Source organism: Serinus canaria, chromosome 5 (genome assembly GCF_022539315.1).
Source record: "Serinus canaria isolate serCan28SL12 chromosome 5, serCan2020, whole genome shotgun sequence".
In the NCBI taxonomy this organism is placed as follows: domain Eukaryota; kingdom Metazoa; phylum Chordata; class Aves; order Passeriformes; family Fringillidae; genus Serinus; species Serinus canaria.
The window spans coordinates 23,382,603-23,398,693 of record NC_066319.1 but is presented as its reverse complement, the minus strand read 5'-3'; the positions used below and the strand labels follow the sequence as shown (position 1 = coordinate 23,398,693).

The 16,091-nt window shown below is 43.6% G+C and overlaps 1 protein-coding gene across 1 annotated transcript; it reads left to right on the top strand.

The window, feature by feature from the left end:
- The first annotated feature begins 1,364 nt into the window (after positions 1-1,364).
- On the top strand, positions 1,365-15,800 carry DDB2 (damage specific DNA binding protein 2). The gene is made up of 11 exons (XM_009102111.4): positions 1,365-2,303; positions 3,207-3,390; positions 6,155-6,285; positions 6,934-7,125; positions 9,596-9,762; positions 10,812-10,911; positions 12,308-12,485; positions 13,204-13,349; positions 13,603-13,767; positions 14,077-14,122; positions 14,593-15,800. The coding sequence occupies exons 2-11, from the start codon at positions 3,219-3,221 to the stop codon at positions 14,685-14,687; spliced, it is 1,392 nt and encodes a 463-aa protein (XP_009100359.2). The 5' UTR covers positions 1,365-2,303; positions 3,207-3,218; the 3' UTR covers positions 14,688-15,800.
- The last annotated feature ends 291 nt before the right edge of the window (positions 15,801-16,091 follow it).

The window sequence follows — 16,091 nt, the reverse complement described above, 5'->3', positions numbered from 1 at the left end:
TAATTTATATATTTGTATATGATTTATACATTTGTATATAATTGTACATTTAGCTAAAGTAGCCAAAATTATTCATGCTTTGGACAAAGATCCTGGGGACAAGGAGGCAGAACACCTAATGGTATTACTAATATCATGAAGCTGATCGTAGTTACAATATAGCTTTGCTGGACCCAGTGACAAGACAACTTGATTCTGTGGGAGAGAACCATGTCCAATAACTGAGGCAGAGCCTCAACATAATTGTACATCTGAGAAAAGGCATAATAAAAATAAGCCTAATATCCTGCCCATGAAGAATTTAACTCCTCTGACTTTGTTGCACGCTGCAGTTCTAAGAGACTGTAAATACATGAAAATAATTTTTCAAACTAGTCTTTCTCTTGCTTGCTCAGACTACTATCCAGCCACTGAGCTGTGGGACATCAGGCCAGTGGCATTTTTTCTGTGCATGAATTGTGTACTGTCTGCTGTTCTTGCTCTTAGTGGATAATAATCACAAAAATATCTTGTGATTCTCTAGAGGGAAATCAAACTTGGTGTTAGTCATTGACACAAACACTCTATTTAGCATGTGACCTCATCTTGAGTACTGTGTGAAGTTCTGGGACTCAAAATTTGAGAATGGTGTTCAAGTCCTTGACTGTGTCCAGAGTTTGGTTTGCCTAGGTTGGGGAAAAGTAGGCTGAGGGGCGACCTCATGGCTCCCTACAGCTTCTTGAGAAGGGTAAGTGGAGTGGGAGATGCTGATCTCTTCTCCTGGGATCCAATGATATGATGCATGGGAGTGGTTTGAAGCTGCACCAGGGGAGGCTTAGACTGGACATTAGGAAGCATTTCTTTACAGAGGGTAGTCAAACACTGGAAGAATCTTCCTTCAGAGGTGGCTAATGCCCCAAGATGTCAGTTTTTAAGAGGCATTTGGACAATGCCCTTAATACCAGGCTTTGACTAGGTCAGCCCTGAACTGGTCAGGCAGTTGGACTAGATGTTCACTTCCATAGGCAATAGCCTTTTCTACTCTTTTCTATTTTGTTCCATTTCTAAAAAATGCTGTGATATCTCCAAGATGGAAAAGTGTAAGTTACGCTGTTTTTTGCTAATAGGTACAGTTCTAAGACAAATGCTGTGTATTACAAAAGTGCCCAATGATACTTGAAGATTTGCTGATTGGTTTGATGTATATGTCCAAAACCAGGTTGTGATTATCATTTTTGTGTATGGCATTCTGATACAGCAACTAATACAACTTTACAACTTTGTTACTGTTCAGGGAAAGAACATAGAGACTGAGTATTTGTTGTTTTTCTGGGGAGTTTTTCTGTGCATTTTCTAGTATGTGAGAAAATCCATATGTAACTGTAGTTATAGCACAAAAAATAGTAGTGCTTGAAACAGAACCCTACAGAAGGCATGGCTATGTACAGCTACTTTAGAACCTGTGTTCATAGCCTCCTGTGTGCGTGACTGTACTTTAATTACTCAGCATAGTTACTGGTAGGCCTGAAGCCAGGGATCTTACTGCTCCAGAGATGAGGGATAAGGTTCCCCGTGGTAAGTGGCCCACAGACAGCAGCCTCCTTTGCAGGTATGGGGGAAAGTGCTGGTGTTGGTAGAGCTCTTCCTTCCCCATTTCTGTCAGCTTCGTCATGTAGGATCTGGTACTCTCTGAGCTGCTCTCGACAAGACTTTGTTATCAGCTTTTGAAGCGCCTTGTGTTGTTGATGGCACTGATGCTATTGTTGATGTTGTTGTTGTGTTCCAACACGAGGTGAATTTTCTTGTGGAAATGAGGGTGTTTTGAACTTAGATTGCTGTGTTTGGGGCCCTTACCGAACAGCTTTAATATGACAATTTGATCTTCTACAAACTAATGAGGGGCATATGATTTTACGTGCTGCAGCAAATAAACAAGAGGCAGACAAAGACGGATCGCCCCTTTTAGGCCGGCTTGACCTTCGCAGGCGGAAGAACTCTCGCTGGTTTCTCGCTCCCGGGGAGCCTGTGGTGCTGCTCACGCTGATAGATGGGGAGGCCGACAGGGGTAGGGGCGGTGGAGGCGGCCAGAGGCTAGACAAACACGCCGAGTCCTCTCCGACCTCCCCCGTCGACGCCGCTGCCCCTGCTCCTCTGCGGCGAAGGGTGGCGGGGGCTGCCATGGCCGGCGAACTCGGTGCTGCTCCGGGGGCAGGGCTGAAGCCGCTGCCCCCCGTTCCCGCCCCGGTTATGAAACCGCGGGGGAGGGGCCAGTGCCGGCCGCCGGCCGCGGCGGCGCCGGGAGAGCCGAGGTCGCGGGAGCGCAGGTGAGAGCGGGGTGGGCTTCCGGCCCAGGCCGCGGGGGCACCGGGCCGCGCCGGGGGCTGCGGGGAGGCCCCGCGCCAGGCCCGGGGGTGCTGGAAGGGGGGGCGCTGTCTGGGTCAGAGCCTGCGCCCTGCCCGCCGATCTATATTCAACACGGGCAGATATCCGTGACGGCCATTCAGGAATTCTGAATAAGCTCAACGAGAGCACAAGCTCAACCTAGGGATGCTCTGCTGCGGCTGCGGAGGGCGTTTGGCGCACGGCCCTCTGGCTGCAGAGAAGGCCGTGGAAGGCCCGTGATTTTCCTCAGGGCCCTGGTGGTGTTGTGGGCGGCATAACACGGGGCACGAGTGGCTGAATCTCACCGCCGTCAGAAAAGCAGTTCCGGTGTGGTTGCCAGGCAGTGCAGCAGCCCAGTTCAAATACCAGGTGGTGGTTGTGAGGGAAAGTGGCTGTTATGCAGGACTGTCTTCTGAGCCCGTTTGTTGCAAGGCCAGTCAGCCCTGCCATCATCATAAAAATTCTGACCTTTTGCTTAGCTGAATCTAAAGAGCTCAGTATGAGCTACCAGAGAAACAGTTAGGGTATTATGTGGTTTCACAGATGTACTTTATGCACATCTTTTGGCTTTCGAGCTTAAAAGTCTGGTAGAGGCACATCTGTCAAAACATATTCTAGTGCTTTAGGATATGATAATTTTCATATGTGAACAAAGAAGATTTTATTCAACCAGTTCCTCTCTTTAGTAGAGAGCAACAAAAAGCTAGTGTCATCCCAATGAAAGAGGATACAGGTCTAATCACTACCTTCAGACTAACTGGGATATGTTCCATTCCAGTTTTTCTCTCTGTCCTCTGGTTAGAAGTGTATGATAGTCCTACCTTCCATGCTTTGTTTGCTTTCAGTGGTCAGTCAGAATGGCTCCAGTGAACCAGCCAAAGGACAAGAAGCGTGAGAGGGCAAGTCAGCATTGGCCAGAAGAGGCAAAATCAGCTGGGAAGAGGAAACGGGACTATGGAGAACGAGGGAATGAGAAACAAGAAAAGAAGTTGTTTGTGAGAAAAACATCTAAACCCTCAGGGAAAATCGGTAACATTTCCTCAGATTCTTGTTCTTTCTCCCTACCAGATTTACAGCAAATGACAGGCATTGACTAGTTGAAGAGGAAGAATGCCAAGAAACATGTTCAGACATGAGTGTTCAGATGGAGTTAGATGTTGAAGTAATAGGCAGACTTGTGTTGGGGTAGTACATCCTTCAAGATTTTTGTCTAGTGAGTGTATGTGCATGCATGAATGTTCAAGTTTTGAGACTCCATACTGCTTGATAAAAGCCTGAAGCACTGAAGATGCTGTTACAGCTCATTTGAGGGTGGTCAAGTTTTATGGAATTCCTATATTACCAGATCTCTGCTTTAGTGTCAGACAGACCAGTCTTGGTAATACCTTCTTACTCTCATGCAATTCTGAATGCAGTTGTTAGTTTTAAGGCTGGAGTCCCACAGCATCCAGTCTGAACTCATATTTGAACCCCATTCTTTCCCTGTTCTGAGTTTTGCTGCAGTAAGTAGGAATACTTTCTACCTCTGTTCAGATTATAAAGGACAGAATTTCCTCTAATTACTTCTGCTCATGTGCATTTTTTTCCTTTAGTGACTAACTTACGAAAAAGATCAAATCTTAATGATTTTTGATGTAATGTGGAGTTGTGATTAATTTCTAATATACTGGAAAGTTTAATGCTTTGCATTTATTGAGGAGGTTGTCTAGACTTTATCTACAGCAACTTCATAGAATCATTTATGTTTGAAAAGACCTTTAAGATCATAGAATCCAACTGTTATCACAGCACTGCCAAATCCACCGCTAAACCTGTCCTTAAATGCCACATCTACACATATCTTAAAATATCTTTAGGAGTGGGGACTCATCCACTTCCCTGGGCAGCCTCTTCCAATGGTTGACAACTATTTCAGTGAAGAAATTTTTCATGATAGCCAATCTAAACCTCTCTGAACTAGAGACCCTTTTCTCCTTTCTATCACTTGTTACTTGGGAGAAGAGACCAACTCCCCTCTCGCTGCAGCCTCTTTTCAGGTGGTTGCAGAGAGCAATATGGTCACCCCTCAGCCTCCTTTTCTCAGATAAAACCTTTAATTCCATCAGTGGTTTGGGAGGTCACTAATGTTACTGCCATGTGAAGATACTATATGTTTTCTGTACAATTTTGGCGTAAGGATCCAGAAATTACTGATGTGTTTTTCAAAAGTCAGAGATACAGGGGTTCTATGATTTTGCACATTTCCATTGTGTGGTCTGTAAGTCCAAACTTGGAGGAGTTAGCAGGGTGATCAGTGACTGTGGAGGCAAAATGCTCTGTTTGAAAGGAGTTCAGTCTGTAATTGTAAATAGTTAAAGCATTTTCTGTAGTTAATTTAGCCACATGATTTTATTGTAACTTCATGACCTGATTTTTGTATTTGGTAAGCATCTGCCATTCCTGTAAGATACTTCAGAAAAATGAGGCTAATAATATTTTTCCCTTAACCCTTTCTTTAAAAGATGAAACGCTTTGTATTTGAGCTTTCCCATTCTGTTCCAGTTTGTGTATGTTTGGATTTTTTTTCTCCTGATCCATACGTGACAGTTTCCGTTTCTTAAAATTAAACCGCCTTTTTAGGGGGTTTCTTTCAGCTGATTCTAGAAAGGCCTGAAGCTTTGTTTCTTAATAAATTATCTTTCATTGTAAAATGGAATCTAAAAAGAAAACCCCTCAATTTCTGTCACCTCTGAAGAAGGAACTGTGGATACCAATTCTTCAGTGAAAAAAAAAGAAATAGAATAGCAATACTTATGTAATTATTTCAATAAGTGTGACAAGTGTTCTCACTGTGTGAACAAAGAAGTGTGCTTTTCTCCATCATTGCACTAAAGAAAGATTTAATTTAGGTTCTAGTCATATGGGATGATCCACATGTTTTCAGTATTCTGTGTTTGTTTTTTTTTTAATAAGCGTCCTTAAATGAAAATAGCATTTGTGTTTCTTAAGAAATGCATTTCACATTTAGATTGCCTGGGACAGACCATTGTTGTCAGGATGATTAGATCACAGACATGGGACTGAACAGGTCTAATTTTTATGTAAAAATCCCTGAAGACAAAAATTTGGAACATGAATAAAATCCAGAAACAAGCTGTGCTCTCAGCAAAAATCACTCAGAACAGAAAGGTTTTCAGGCAGTGAGGTGTCAGCAAGTCTATTATCAAAAATAAAACTGGCAGAGCTGTAAGCAGACTGTATGTGCAACAGCATGAGCAGACAGAAAGTTCTGATTCACAGCAGGCTTTTCAGAAACTGCGTGGGAGCTCATGCTGCCATACTTGGGAAATTTTCAGGTGTTCCTGCTGATCACACACATGACTTTTCTTTTGCTGTATGCAGGGGTTTACCACCTCCTGTGGCCTATTTCCAATTTGCTGGGGCTTTGGATAGCAGCATTGTGTTTTGGGTATGAAACATTGAAACAGTTTGTTGTCCAAGAGGTGCACCACCCACCTGTGGCATTGCTTTAGTCCTTTCCTGTTATCTTTGATAAATCTGTGGGAAAGAGAAGGAAGGTTTAACAAGAGGAAGCAAAGACAAATCTCTGATGGCCTATGGGATGCACTGGACTCCATAATTGCAGAAACTGCTGCACCTTAGATGTGTAAGAATTATTTAGAAGCTTTTATCTTGTGACTGAAGCTTTTCATGGATGTAGCAGAAAATGCTGATGTCTTCCTATATTGTTTATATTGAATGAGCATTACGGGTGTTGCAAATCAGTAAGTTTTACTCTTTTCCTCACTGGCAGGTTGCAATGGAGGTGGATTTGTAATGAGAAACAAGAGAGTCCTTTCCTCTCAGCTGGAGCGGCGATGCAGCATTGTTCATTATGTCTACCAGAAGATGCTGGGAGGCTCCATTCAGGCACAGCTCAGGCAGGTGAGGAGTGTCTCCTTCAGGACCTGTTGGATATTTCACTCCCTACATCAAAAGATCTTCAGTACAAGCAGAGGAACTTTAAGGAGCCTAAAAAGTTTCCCACATACACAGTTTGTGGCTCCAAGTCTGCTGCATCCTTATGTTTCTTAATCCTGTAAAATGCAAGAGCTGAGATGGCTTTCCCTTTTGGTTGACCCAGCCCCTTCCAATTTTTATCCTCTGTTAATTCTGTACTTCCTTGAATCACATTTAAATTTGTCTACTCTCCCAGCTGAGTTATTGCACAGTGATCCTTTTGCCTGCTGATATGACTGTTTTGTGATACTGTTCTTGTATCCACTCTACTTTGCCAGTTTTGTCAGGTTAACTGTTGATTTTTTTCCTCTTCACAGACATAGTCTTCAAGTCCATAATGTTTTACTTTATGTTTTACTTTACTTTACTGTTTCGTAGAGCTGAATGCCCTTCATTTGAAAATTAATTCTTTCTGTAACATCCATAGGTGGGAAGGACCTGGGCAAGCTTTGTTGTTAAGATTTTGTGTGAACATACTAACATTAATGACAATTAGAAATTGTTAGCATTCCTCATTCAGAGAATCTCAGGGATGCTTGCAAAAGTCATAATTCTCTTTACCTTTTGTAACAGAGATTGGAGCTGGCTTTTCTGCGTTCTCTTTCCTCATACTGCCTCTTTCGAAGAGCCAGTCCCTTTGACAGGAGAGTGACATGTCTGGAATGGCACCCAACACACCCCAGTACACTAGCCGTTGGCTCAAAAGGTGGAGACATCATCCTTTGGGACTGTGAAGTACTTGCTAAAACCTGCTTCATAAAGGGGGTAAGCCTCTGTATGTGAGGAGTGGGGGAGAGGGAAAACTGGAGTACTATGAAATACTGCAGATAAAAACTGAGGTTTGTTGTGAGAAGCACATAAGAGTCTTGGGTTTCAGAGCAGCTAGTTATGGGTAGGACTGAGATGGAACAGCATGTCTGTTCCCAAGTCCCAGACTGTTTTAGCACTGGGGAGAACTGAGGTGTGGTGATTAAGTTCATAATGAAGCAGCACTTGGTCTGTGCTCAGTGGAAAAATAACACAGCAACTGGCAAAACCAAGGGATGCCAGAAACAAGTAGGCAGAGAGGGTCTGTCTGGTTTAGCTCTCCATCTCTCTCTGCTCACCTTTTATTGTGGCAGATGAAGAAACATCTTTGGGGAGAAACAAGGTGCCTTTATCTCAAGAGAGAAACTAAGAATGAGTGGTGTGTACATCTGGCATACCCCTTCTTTGTATGTATTCAGCCATTTCCATTCCAACGGGGGATCAAAGACTTTGTACCTTTTATCACCCTTCTGAGTTAAGATAGATACACATTGAGAGGTCTATCCTCCAGAAATTCCAGAGTCACCTTTCTCTTTTTGTAAATAGTGTGGTGCCAGACAGCAAGGGAGTGAAGGAATTGCAGATTTATCCTCCAGTAGGGCAGCTCCTCGTTTAGACCACCGTCCTGTCAGAGGCATGGTTGTCTTTCCTGCTTGGAGGACTGTGGTGTGTTTCACTGTTACTGTTAAAGTCATAGCAGTGCCTGCAGACTTACAGAACACACTTTTCTCCTTCCCCATCACTCAGTGGATTTTTCTTTTGTTCATCCCCTTCCTTGTAGATGGGAGCTGGAGGGGCCATCACAGCAATGAAGTTTAACCCTTTTAACCCTAGTCAGCTGTACACTGCGTCAGTTGCCGGCACTACCACCCTGCAGGATTTTAATGGCCATACTGTCCGGGTTTTCACCAGCACCGAGGACTGGGAGTAAGAATACAGTAATGCTTTGGGCCTTTGTGTCCTGCTGGCAGAAAGTACTACAGAGAGCAAGAGAAACAGAGAGGGATATGTTTGTCTCTAATATGTGAGAGCTGGGCTTCCTCTTCCCCATATACATGTCCTTTATTCTCTGAATTTCAGGGAGGCTCATTCTTTTTATTTTTCCTTGAAATGGGGTAGTGGGTAGGAAAGAGCTTTTCATTAATGGGGAGGGGCTCTTTGATACTGCTTACTTCCTGTTGTACATGAGTGAGTGGGGATCCGGTGGATCTCCTTACTTGTCTGTTCTTAACACATCAGAAAGCTCTGTGTCCTGGGGACTCTCTAACCTCTTCATGTGCTAGCAGTGCTGCTTGCTGTCAGGTGGTTTTTACAGGACAATTTATATCTCCATGCTTCTCCACAAAAATCACTGACTGCAAGCAGTACCTGCCATTAGGGTCATGCCAGTTCATCCCACCAAGCTTCTGGTGCTTGTCAAAAATACCAAAATTAAGAGTCTGGGTTCCTTTAGTAGTGAGTGAAAAGAGGAGATGAATTGCTAGAAGTAGCTCTCAGAATCTTCTCAAGACTTGTTTTTTCTGTGGACTCATGAGGAAGCCTGAGATCTTCAATTAGTTACTTGAGTTCTGTGCTTGAAGGTAAGTGAGAGAATTTGAGTTAACTTTCACTTTACTTTCCCCCACCTAATTCTTTCTGAGTGCAGCTTTCATGGTTACTTTTTAATTCAGCTGTTCACCTGCAGGCTTGTAATAGGGCAGAAGGTGAACCCAAGTAATGCTGGGATGACTGGTGGGGTGAGCAAGGAGAGATAAACTGTGTCCTGACACCTAAGTGGTTGTTCTGTGAGCAGCAGATGGAGTGCACTTGAGTGCCGAAGAGTTTGGGGACTCCCAGGTAGCACTCTTCTGTATTTGTGTAGGGTTTCCACTTTTCCTCAGTAGACCAGCTAGGGGAAAACACCATAATAACAATAACAATACAACATAACATAGAACTAACATTCCTGCCATGGGATTAGTATAACTAAGATTTGCACTTGGCTTTTCCTGCTTGTTGGTACCTTGAGAAAGACCAGATACAACACTGGATGCAGCCTAGGGAGCTAGTCAATGTAGTCTCTGTAAGAAAAGCTTGGTGCTGGGCTATGAGATGTTACATGGTTTATGCATGGAATGGTGCTGGTGTTGCTTGTGATCTCCTAAGCATGGTCTGAGCCAGGTAGTTCACTGCAGTTAAGTCCTGCCTCTATAAAAGAAGCAGCAGTCCTTGCTGCTAATGAGGTTTGCAGCCCAAACTTTGAAGGCACAGAATGTGTGTGTTCACATTTGAAACAAGTTAGAAAAAAAGAGTTCTAGTGTATGTGCTCTGCCAGAAAGCAGCGCTTGTACCTAGAGAAACTGACAGTGTGTACCAGGAGGTGACTGTTGAATTAAGATTTTCACTTTCACTCTAACCTTGATGTCTCTTGGCTTTGTGTGTATTTCAGAAAGGGCCAGGAGATTCTCTCGGAGACATCAAGTTCAGTCCTTATGAGGCAGAGAAGCTTTATGTGGCATCAGGTGATGGCACCCTAAGTCTGCAGGATCTTGAGGGCAGAGCGGTGCAGGTGATCTCTCGTGCCCTGGACTGTGGCCATGAGCATCATAATGTTTGGTGAGAAGAGGGCACTGTAAGGTTAATTCTCTGTTCCTTGGGGTTAATGTTGTGTTACTTCTTCATCTCTGCCAGTGTTAGGAGACTCTTGGTATGAATTGGTCCCATGGGGGAGCTTGGAGACAGGGTCCTGGTTGCTAGGCAGCTGCAGGGCATGTAAGCTTTTACATTAGCTGAGCTTGCCACCCACATCTTCCCATGTTACTTTCTGGTGATGCCATCTCCTATCTTGCAGATACTGACAGCTTTTCACTAGATGAAGTGTGAGGTGAGAAGAGCAGGGTAACTTCCTTCTCTTCATTGTTGTCAGTAGTCTGTTTTGTCAGTGGCAGCTCAGGTAGCATAAGGAAAGCGATGCAACATTCCTGCACAGTCTGAGTTTCAGTTTATTGAGTTTATCTCATGGCCTTTCTGCAGATTTCAGGCTGTCTATGTTAATTTCCATGGCCTTGAATTCTTAGAATAATGTATCTTGCAAGTGAAGCTTTTGCAACAAGTTCCCGAAGGACCCCAGCTTTATTCTCACTGCGCTTCTCCTGGGAGAGCTGGCATTAAGACATATGTCTTCATCAGATAAATTTCTATTCAGTTTTGTTTCCCGGAGCATGAAGTTGAGATGGTTTGATGTGCAACTTTTCAGTCCAAAGCTTCTGTCTTTACTGCTGCTTCAGTGTTTTGTGGAAAATGTAATTTTAGAGCTGCGTCTCAACATTTGTCGAAGTCCCAAGGATGTTCTGATCTTTCCCAAGGTATTTTCATGTGCAGGCACCAAGTGGTTCTTCAGTCTCAGTTATGTTCCACTGTTGCAATGTGTTACACTCTACCTAATAAGCACTTCAAAATGACTTTGAAGTTGTTTCACATCCAGTCACAGACAAAACATTGCTGATAAGCTGTCCTTCTTTCTCACACTCAGGCCCATACCAACAGGCAGGAGATTGCAGTTACAATCTGTTGCCGTCTCCCTTGTCAGGGAGGAGATGTGAACCAGAACTCCACTGCCTTCACTTTCTTGTAGGAGCAGCACTGATTTGTTTCTTTCCCTCTAGTTGCTGGTACTGCAGTGTGGACGTTTCTGCAAGCTGCCGTGCAGTGGTGACAGGTGATAATGTGGGAAATGTGGTCCTGCTCAGCACTTCTGGTGAAGAGGTTTGTATGGCTCCATGCAGCATCTCCTCTACAGGAAGCTTCATGGCTCATGTGCTTTCCTACTCTACAGGGACCCTGCAAAGAGGAGCAAGTGACTTGCAGCTCAAGAGATGAGTTCAGTCATTGTCTGGGTGGTGAGAAATCCTCCGCTTCTGCCACCCAGTAGACATTTTATATTGTTGAGTACAATGGTAATAATTTCCTAACAAGGAATTATTACCTGTCATGTGCTGCCCCTTCCTTAAGAGTATTTGCTACTAGCCAGAGTAATTATATGGCAACCTGAAGATGTGAGCACCCTCTGCCAACAACCTTCACACTTGCAGAAACTTAGTGCCCTGATGGGAGTAATTTAGGAGGTACTGCTTTGCTGTGCCCCCTTCCATGACCTGAGGGTAGGCACGGAGCAGTAATGCAGTGAATATTGGGATGGAAATTGCACTCCTGCCGTTGGACACGAGAGGGCAGGCAGAGGCGCAGACTCTGAGTCTGGAGCGTGGTGAAAGAGGAGAGAATAGTTGGAGTGGGCCCTGCTTCGAGAGCCTGCTGTACTGTCACACTGGCACTGCCCTCTCTCCTGCATGTAAGGGTAATATCCGTAAAAGTTTGCCAAGCAGTGATCTGTGGCCAGAGGCAGCTGTGCCAGCAATGTAGTGGGCAGAGTCAGGAGTGCTCCAAGTGACTTGTCCTTATTCAGTGTTAGTTGCTGACTTAATTTTTTTTTTCCCCTGAAAGAATGGGATAGTCTTTTCTGCAGTAGGGAGATATCCATTATTCTAGGGAGGATAGGCCGGCTTCAGCCTTTCGATTAGAGATAACATTCTGGCTTTGTATAGAAATTTATTCATGGCCGCTTTGTGTGTAGTTGTTGTTAATTGAAATATTTGTCCTACTCTCATGTTTCTTTGGTGACATGTTTCTAGAAGCCAATTATATAATCTCTCACTTTTTTTACTTAAATGAAGGTTTTTTGCTTTTCCACACAAAGCAGTCCCTTCCATCTTGTTATCTTGGCAGCATATTTTCTCTACATGTTCCAGTTTGTTTAAATCTTTCTGCAAGTGAAAGGCTGGCACTGCTTAAGGTCTTCCAGATGTGATCTTGCTTTGTACAGTGGCACTAATACTTCCCTCCATGAAGGCCTGGGCTTGTGTTTTCTTTTCTCATAGCTGTAATAAACTGTCAGGTCAGAGTTCTTCTAGAATTAAATAGTTGTTTCCCAAGGTCATTCTTGTCCTGTCTTGTTTCCAGTGAATACACTCTTGGTGAATTGTAGAAGATTTGTTACTCTATAAATGTGAGACCTCTCTACTTGGCACTAGTAGATTATAATTTCATTTATTTACTCCAGATCTTGATTTTTTTTTTTTTTTACATGATCTTCTGTTTGCTGCAGGTCTGGAAGCTGAAATTGCACAAGAAGAAGGTGACTCATGTAGAGTTCAACTCCCGATGTGAGTGGATGTTTGCCACAGCATCTGTGGATCAGACAGTCAAAATCTGGGACCTGAGAAACATCAAAAACAAAACAAACTTTCTTCATCTCCTTCCACATGAGAAACCTGTCAATGCAGGTGAGTTAAGGATTTCATTGCATGTTCCATTGCATTGGGTTTCTGGAGAGAGTCCACTTGGCTCAGTTTTTATTGTAGTGGCACTGGTAGGTTTTACTCAGATTCCAAGTTGCATGGTAATTAAAGCAAGGAAGCTGTTGGGAATGTGTGGCCAAAGGCAGGGAGGTGGCTAGGGAAACTGCAGCACCTTGTTAAGACTTGCCATACAAAGTGTGACACTGTACCTTAGAAGTGAGTTTGAAAGCAGCAGTGGCTGAGATTAGAAAACTGAATTTATTGAAGTTTGGACTTCCATCAACTGGTAAAGTTGCACCCAAGAAACAGAGGGTTGAGTTTCATTCTCTGCTCTTGTTAAAGGGATTGCCCCAATAAATACCTTCCAAGCAGGTATCCATCTCATTATTCCACTTCCTTTCCATCTGAATGAGCAAGTTCCTTTCTTTGCAATGTTTCCTCCTGTGATTCTGAAATGAGAAAAAATTTTCTTCTTAGGTAACCCATCATGATAGGTTTCAGCATTCTTTTTGTAAGAGTTTTGAGTTTGTTTGAGACAGGTAGTCTGTCTTGTCCGAGTCTTACTTATTGGCACACACAGCCATATTCATATCTCAATTAAAGAAATAACGATGGATTTTCAGTCAGTGAAATGTGACACTTACATTTCTTGTCAGTCACAGCATTGTGATCTTTAGTTTGCCTTATTGTCCCACTTTCCTAGCTTACTTCAGCCCAACACATGGTGCCAAGCTTCTGAGCACAGACCAGCACAATGAAATCAGGGTTTACTCATCTTCAGACTGGACCAAGCCACAGCATCTGATTCCACATCCACATAGGCAGTTTCAGCACCTCACACCTATTAAGGTGAGTTAAGTCTAAGAGGAGCATCATGCTTGGTGCTAGCAGCTGTCTGCAAATCAAAAATGGTCTGATTTCTGGTCAAGGTACAACACTGGTGGGTGGATATTTACACTGCTGCAACTCCCAGTGGAGCAGTGTTTCTCAAGCTGTTGGTGGGATATAATAAGAGTTGCTCCCAGTGTCAGTTGTCTGGATTGTGTCAGTGCTGAGCTCTGTCCCTTTCTCTAAGCTCTCCATGACTCTGTTTCCTGATCAGGCAACGTGGCATCCTCGCTATGACCTCATTGTCGTAGGTCGCTACCCAGACCCCAAGTTCCCCGGGTACACGCTGAACGAGCTGCGCACTGTGGATGTGTTCGATGGAAACAGCGGCGAGATGGTTTGTCAGCTCTACGATCCAAATGCTTCTGGGATCATCTCGGTGAGCTGAGTGCTGCATCTGAAAGGGCTGTCAATAACACTGCTCTGTCTGTGGGAAAGAGGCATGGCTTAGGGACTAGAACATATCCAGTTTACTTGTGACAGACTCACGCTGCCATGGGATATGGCTGCCAGCTAAAACTGCTGACTCAAGCATGGCTAGTCCACGGTCCTTTGTGGGGTTTTTGTGATACTCTTAGGAAACACTTGTTTTTCCAGATGGTTTGTTGCTGTTATATAAGCTGTGGTGCTCTTATGACTATTACATAAGCAGCGATGTTCTTACAGACTCCTGTGTTTTTATTTTCAGCTCAATAAATTTAACCCTATGGGAGACACACTCGCTTCTGGCATGGGTAAGTGAAGAGAACCTGGGGCACTATAAATGTGTGGGTTCTAGTCCCAGAAAAGGGCTAGCTTGTTATTCCATGCCATCCATGAAGCAGTAGAAGAAAACAATGGAGGGGGAAAAGCCTTTTCCTGCTAGGCTGTACCATTTCCCTTTGTTTGATTTATCTCATTTCCTAGGCTGCAGGGCCAAGTTTAGTCAGTTTTTCACAGGCTGTGTTGGGATTAAGTTAGCTGGCTATAGATTTAGGTCTTAGACCTGTGACAGATGACACTAGGGATTGTGTCTGTTTCTAGTTAGATCAGATTTCCATGGCTATATGGACACAGCATCTGCAATAACTATTTTTGCATCCTCTATACTTTGGAAATACTTTAGAAAAAGTCTTTTGACTTTCTGGCATTTAATTGACATAGCCTAAGGTATTATGATTGATGTAGAGTTTCTGATATACAGTATTTTAATTTTTTTCCTCAGGCTTTAATATTCTGATCTGGAACCAGGAGGAGATGGCAGCCAAGAAGCATGAACATCTCTTGAAAGCCATGACAAACGAGGAGATGGAATCATGAGAGAATAGGGGATTGGAAGCTGGAGTTCATCCAGATGTGGAGGGCAGAGGCAGGCAAACCCTGGCACAAGCAAACTCAAAAGCTAAGTTAACGTCTAGGGAGCTGCAGGAGATGAAAACAAAAAGCAGTGATTCTAAACCACAGGGAAGGAAGTAAAAAGAGACGGATCTAGAGAACTGCTTTAGTATTTTGATCCTTTCTGAATTCCAGCATACAAACTCAGTTGTTGGCTATGGGCAGTATTAAGCTGTGCAGGGAATTAGACTTTGTCCTTCCTCCCCGGATCTGATGTTACTTCCCTGATCCTCTTGGCCTCCTTTCTAGAAAGTTGTGTCAGTACTTGGTTCCTCCAAGTGCAGTTACTACTCGTTTTCTGAGGCAGTAGGAAAACTTGAAAGGTGTTCCCAGATCTTGCTGAAGTTACTGCTTTCAGCCGACCATATCTGTTTGTCATCACTTGTCAGAGGTTCCCATTTCCTGTAGTCTGCAGTGGAGCAGCTCTTGACAGGGTCCCCAGCCTGTTCTAGTCCAACCAAGTTGAGAAACCATTTGCTAACAGGATTGACATTCTGAAAAGATAGAATGTTCACCAGGGTGAATTCATGGATAGCTTGGGTATCCTAGGATGCACCAAACTCTCCCATATGCAAGCTTGGAAAATGTGTTGGTGAAGACATCAGGCTTAGCCTGTTCTCTGCTTGCAGCTGTTTAACTGAACCACAAAGAACAGGATGCCAGAGATCTCTATCAATGATTACAAGGACAGTATGGAGCTGGGCAGCTATTGATTCTGTAGTTTCTATTTTCAGAGTTCTAGGCTGTTTCTTGTCAATGATTAGGCATTTTTTTCACCTATGCCTATGTGCTTCAGAATGTTTGGTAAGAGTGTTATAAAACAGAAATGAGGAATTTTTTCAAAATACCCCATCTCAGAGACAAATTTCAAGAGTGTTGTTAAAGGGTTAAGTTTTGCTTTTTCTATGTTGATTACATGGCTGCTGCTGTCCCAGAGGTTGATGGGATGGGATGTGCTCCAGGCCTGTGCAGATTCTCCACATTTATGTTTATAGTTTTGCAATATTAATATCAATAAAATTTTGTACTAAACTAAAATTCTTTGATAGAGGTGCTACTTTGAGGATACTACTGAACTGCTTTTGTAGGGGAGAATTTTGAAACCTTTCTACAGGAGGGCTATGAGACATAGTGCTGGGTCTGCAGCAGACCCCTCCAAGTTGGACAGGATGCTTCATCAGCTGTATCCCTGAATAGCTGCTGCAGTCAAAACCAGTTTATGTCAAATCTCCCTGTGTGATATGTGGGATTGTGAAACAGAATGTCTTTAGGAGGGGTATGCTGCAGTGAATTCTGTCTGCTTTCCAACACTGAGCACAGTGGTGCTAA